General features: G+C 32.7%; 1 protein-coding gene across 1 annotated transcript in view; it reads right to left on the minus strand.

Moving 5' to 3' along the window:
- LOC107555781 (synapsin-2-like) overlaps positions 1-658 on the minus strand; it is an 11,173-nt gene extending 10,515 nt beyond the window's left edge. Inside the window, exon 1 of the mRNA XM_016238686.1 lies at positions 502-658. Within this exon, the coding sequence (XP_016094172.1) occupies positions 502-658 (157 nt within the window). The remainder of the gene's footprint in view (positions 1-501) is intronic.

The raw sequence follows: 658 nt of genomic DNA on the forward strand, positions 1-658 counted from the left end.
ATTTCAACATTTACTAACACATTATTAAAATCTTGTTAACATTAGTTAATGCACTGTGAACTAACATGAGCTAACAATGAACATCTGTATTTATATTAACTAACGTTAGTGAAGATTAGTAAATACAGTAACAAATGTATTGCTCATGGTTAGTTCATGTTAGTTTATACATTAACTAATGTTTAACTAATGAACCTTATTGTAAAGTGTTACCAAATAAATCTTAAATCTAGATAAAATGTCATAAGAATTCATAAAATAATATCATAAATATATTTCAAGAACACAACACTTCTTTCACACAAAATTTTAATGGTATAACAAAAATCAATATTTACATTATAGTAACAGTAACCCACTGGTAGATTCACAAATGAGGGTTGTGTAAACAAGACACACGGATAGCTCTTTTGTCTCGTATGTCCTGCGAGAATAATTCCATGTCCTCTCTCTGAAGAGTGAAAAGGAAGGGAGCCCGAGTTTGATCTTCATCCCTTTCACCTTCATAAAACATGGTGTTTATGAACAAGTCTTGCATTGCGATAGCCAACAAGGCATCATCCTTCTTCATCCTTAAGATCTTTGGCAGTTCAATCTTCCCAGCAAAGTGGTGTTGGTTCTCCTCCACCCACTTACAGGTCAGCTGAATGTTTTTCAT

Source organism: Sinocyclocheilus grahami, unplaced genomic scaffold (genome assembly GCF_001515645.1).
Source record: "Sinocyclocheilus grahami isolate Dianchi unplaced genomic scaffold, SAMN03320097.WGS_v1.1 scaffold545.1, whole genome shotgun sequence".
In the NCBI taxonomy this organism is placed as follows: Eukaryota; Metazoa; Chordata; class Actinopteri; order Cypriniformes; family Cyprinidae; genus Sinocyclocheilus; species Sinocyclocheilus grahami.